The sequence below is a fragment of the Penaeus vannamei genome, chromosome 26, assembly GCF_042767895.1.
Source record: "Penaeus vannamei isolate JL-2024 chromosome 26, ASM4276789v1, whole genome shotgun sequence".
Lineage (NCBI taxonomy): Eukaryota > Metazoa > Arthropoda > Malacostraca > Decapoda > Penaeidae > Penaeus > Penaeus vannamei.
The window spans coordinates 22,715,958-22,718,457 of NC_091574.1; the positions used below are offsets into that span (position 1 = coordinate 22,715,958).

The following is a 2,500-nucleotide window of genomic DNA, read 5'->3' on the forward strand; positions in this document are numbered from 1 at the left end:
CATCATCACCATTACCATTATCAATATCAATATTCCCATTATCACTATCCCCCCATCCTAATCATTCGTTATATCATCCCAATCATTATTATCATACCCGTGTTATATAATTCCAATCTTTATCATCGTCACCATGCCCGTCCGGTAATGAAAGCTTACCCGTCGGTTAATATCTTAAGGGAGCATGAATTCCAACATCACGATCGTCTCCCTTGGCAACGGTGTGTGTGTGTGTGTTTCTGTGTGTGTGTGTGTGTGTTTGTGTGTGTGTGTGTGTGTGCGCCCCTTGCGAAGGCACCCTCAGGCCTCGCGATCCTGTGCCTCGTCTGTGGTCTCCGGGTGGAATCAGCTGATGGTATTGCGGAGGCCAGGGAGGTACTCTTGCTGGGGGACAGTTGTGGTTTATTGGTGTGAAGGGGATGTGGTGTGACTGTTTCGTTTCGTTTCACGGGGGGGGGGGGGGGTGACAAGACCTCCAAATATCACAGACGTATGAATGAAATAAGGAGTGTGGACGTTTCCGTATGCATGGGTGTCAAAGATGTGGTGTGCTTGTTTCGTTTCGCTAAAGGTTGCAAAATGACTGATTGACGGCATATTTAGCATGTGTGTTGTAATATGACTGTGCCCTTGATATGAAGTGTGCAATATGACCGTGACCTTAATATGAAGGTTGGAACATAAGCCTATCGTTGTAATATGACTGTGCGCTTGATATGAAGTGAGCAATATGACTGTGGCCTTGATATGAAGGTTGAGACATAAGTGTGTCGTTGCAACCGCCGAAGTTATAACAACACGGATGATGTGACTCAGCGTCGGCGAACAGGATAAGAAGCATCAGGGAGGGAGGTTGCAGTGGTGTAGTAACAGCTGATTCGGCCTCAGCGAATGAAGGAATGAAGGACTGAAGAAGAGGGAGGTGGGTATGCGGGGGGGGGGGTGAAAGAGGGAGAGGGAGAAAGTGGGAGGGTGAGTGAGGGAGAGGGAGGGAAGGAGATAGATAGATAATGAAGGAGGGAGGAGATGGGAGGGACAGATAGACTGGCAGACAAGCAGATAATCAGACATGAAGAGAGAGAGACAGAGACAGAGACAGACAGAGAGACAGAGACAGACAGAAAGAGAAAGAGAGAGAGAGAGAGAGAGAGAAAGAGAGAAGAAAGAAGAAGAAGAGAGAAGAGAGAAGAGAAAGAGAGAAGAAGAAGACAGAACAGAGAGGAGAGACAGAGCTGAACAGAAAGGAAAGAGAAAGAGAGAGGGAGACAAAAAGAGAAAGAGAGAGAGAGACAGAGACAGAGACAGACAGACAGAAAGAGAAAGAGAGAGAGGCCGAGGCTCTGGCAATACGCCCCACGTGCATCCACGCCCTAGCTGGCTCTGGCGCGGGAAGTCCGACTCAAAGCCCGCCAAGGATTACCGCACGCATCAGCAAAGCGCTAATCTGTTGTAATCAAGTTGCAATAAAGAATTTTTTAATTACATTCTTCGCAGTTTTATGTGTTGTCCATTGTTCTTATTGTTCTTTTTGTTATATTTCCTTTTTTGGGGGAAGAGTTTAGTTCGTCCCATCTCTTTTTTCCGACCGTTAATTAAAACGGTCGGCTTATTCAAACCGTGTAAAAGCGTTAACTCAACCCTGAACTAACTGAATATACAAATAATTGAAGGCGAGCGTGTATAATTAAGCGATGGATATTCAAATGTTGCCTTTTAGTCAAATGAATAACATTCATGTGACTCAGACACTCAATTATGAATAAAGTTGTTTTGTTGAATGAGACGGTCCAGACCAGATTCTTAGAGATCATTCACTCAAAAGCATTTAGACGCACACACACGCATGCGCGCGCGTGTGTGTGCTAGCCGATGGAATACACACACAAGTATATAGATCTTGTACACACACACTGGCAAACACAGTGGCACATGCACACACTCATACACACACACACACACACATATATACCTACACACACACACACACAAACACAAACACACACACACTCACGCCCATAATACGTACCACCTTTGCACACGCCAACCCACCGCACGCGAAAGCCAACCCACTCACCTCCCACACGCCAACGCAAATATTCCCGAAGCCACAAACGAACGAACACACGCACAGGGAACAGTTCGCAACACAAACACGCAAATTGAGAAGTCCGTACTGTGTGTCCTCTCGGAGTTTCTGTAACGTGTCCCCGTTGGATTTGATTAACTATGTCTCTTGAAACATCGGGAGATAAAGTGAGAAATGTTGTGTAAGAAGAACGCAATCTGGTGTGACGTTTAGCATTTAGCGCGTCGCCCTTTTGTGACAGGGGCAACGGGCGTAAAAGATTTTGCGATTTTCCCGCGCATTCTTGGTTTTCCTGAATATCATGTTACTCATTTCTTTCTTTGTTCTTTTACTGGTAGATTTCTTTCCCTCGGTGTGTATATGTTTTTTTTTTTAAACAGTTTATATTTCACACGCTCTCTCTTTCTCTTTCTC

The 2,500-nt window shown here is 45.4% G+C and overlaps 1 protein-coding gene across 1 annotated transcript in view; it reads right to left on the reverse strand.

Moving 5' to 3' along the window:
• Nucleotides 1–565: 565 nt before the first annotated feature.
• The window catches only part of LOC138866647 (cell adhesion molecule Dscam2-like), a 113,962-nt gene continuing 112,027 nt past the window's right edge, over nucleotides 566–2,500 (reverse strand). The window contains exon 4 of the mRNA XM_070139811.1: nucleotides 566–660. Within this exon, the coding sequence (XP_069995912.1) occupies nucleotides 566–660 (95 nt within the window). The remainder of the gene's footprint in view (nucleotides 661–2,500) is intronic.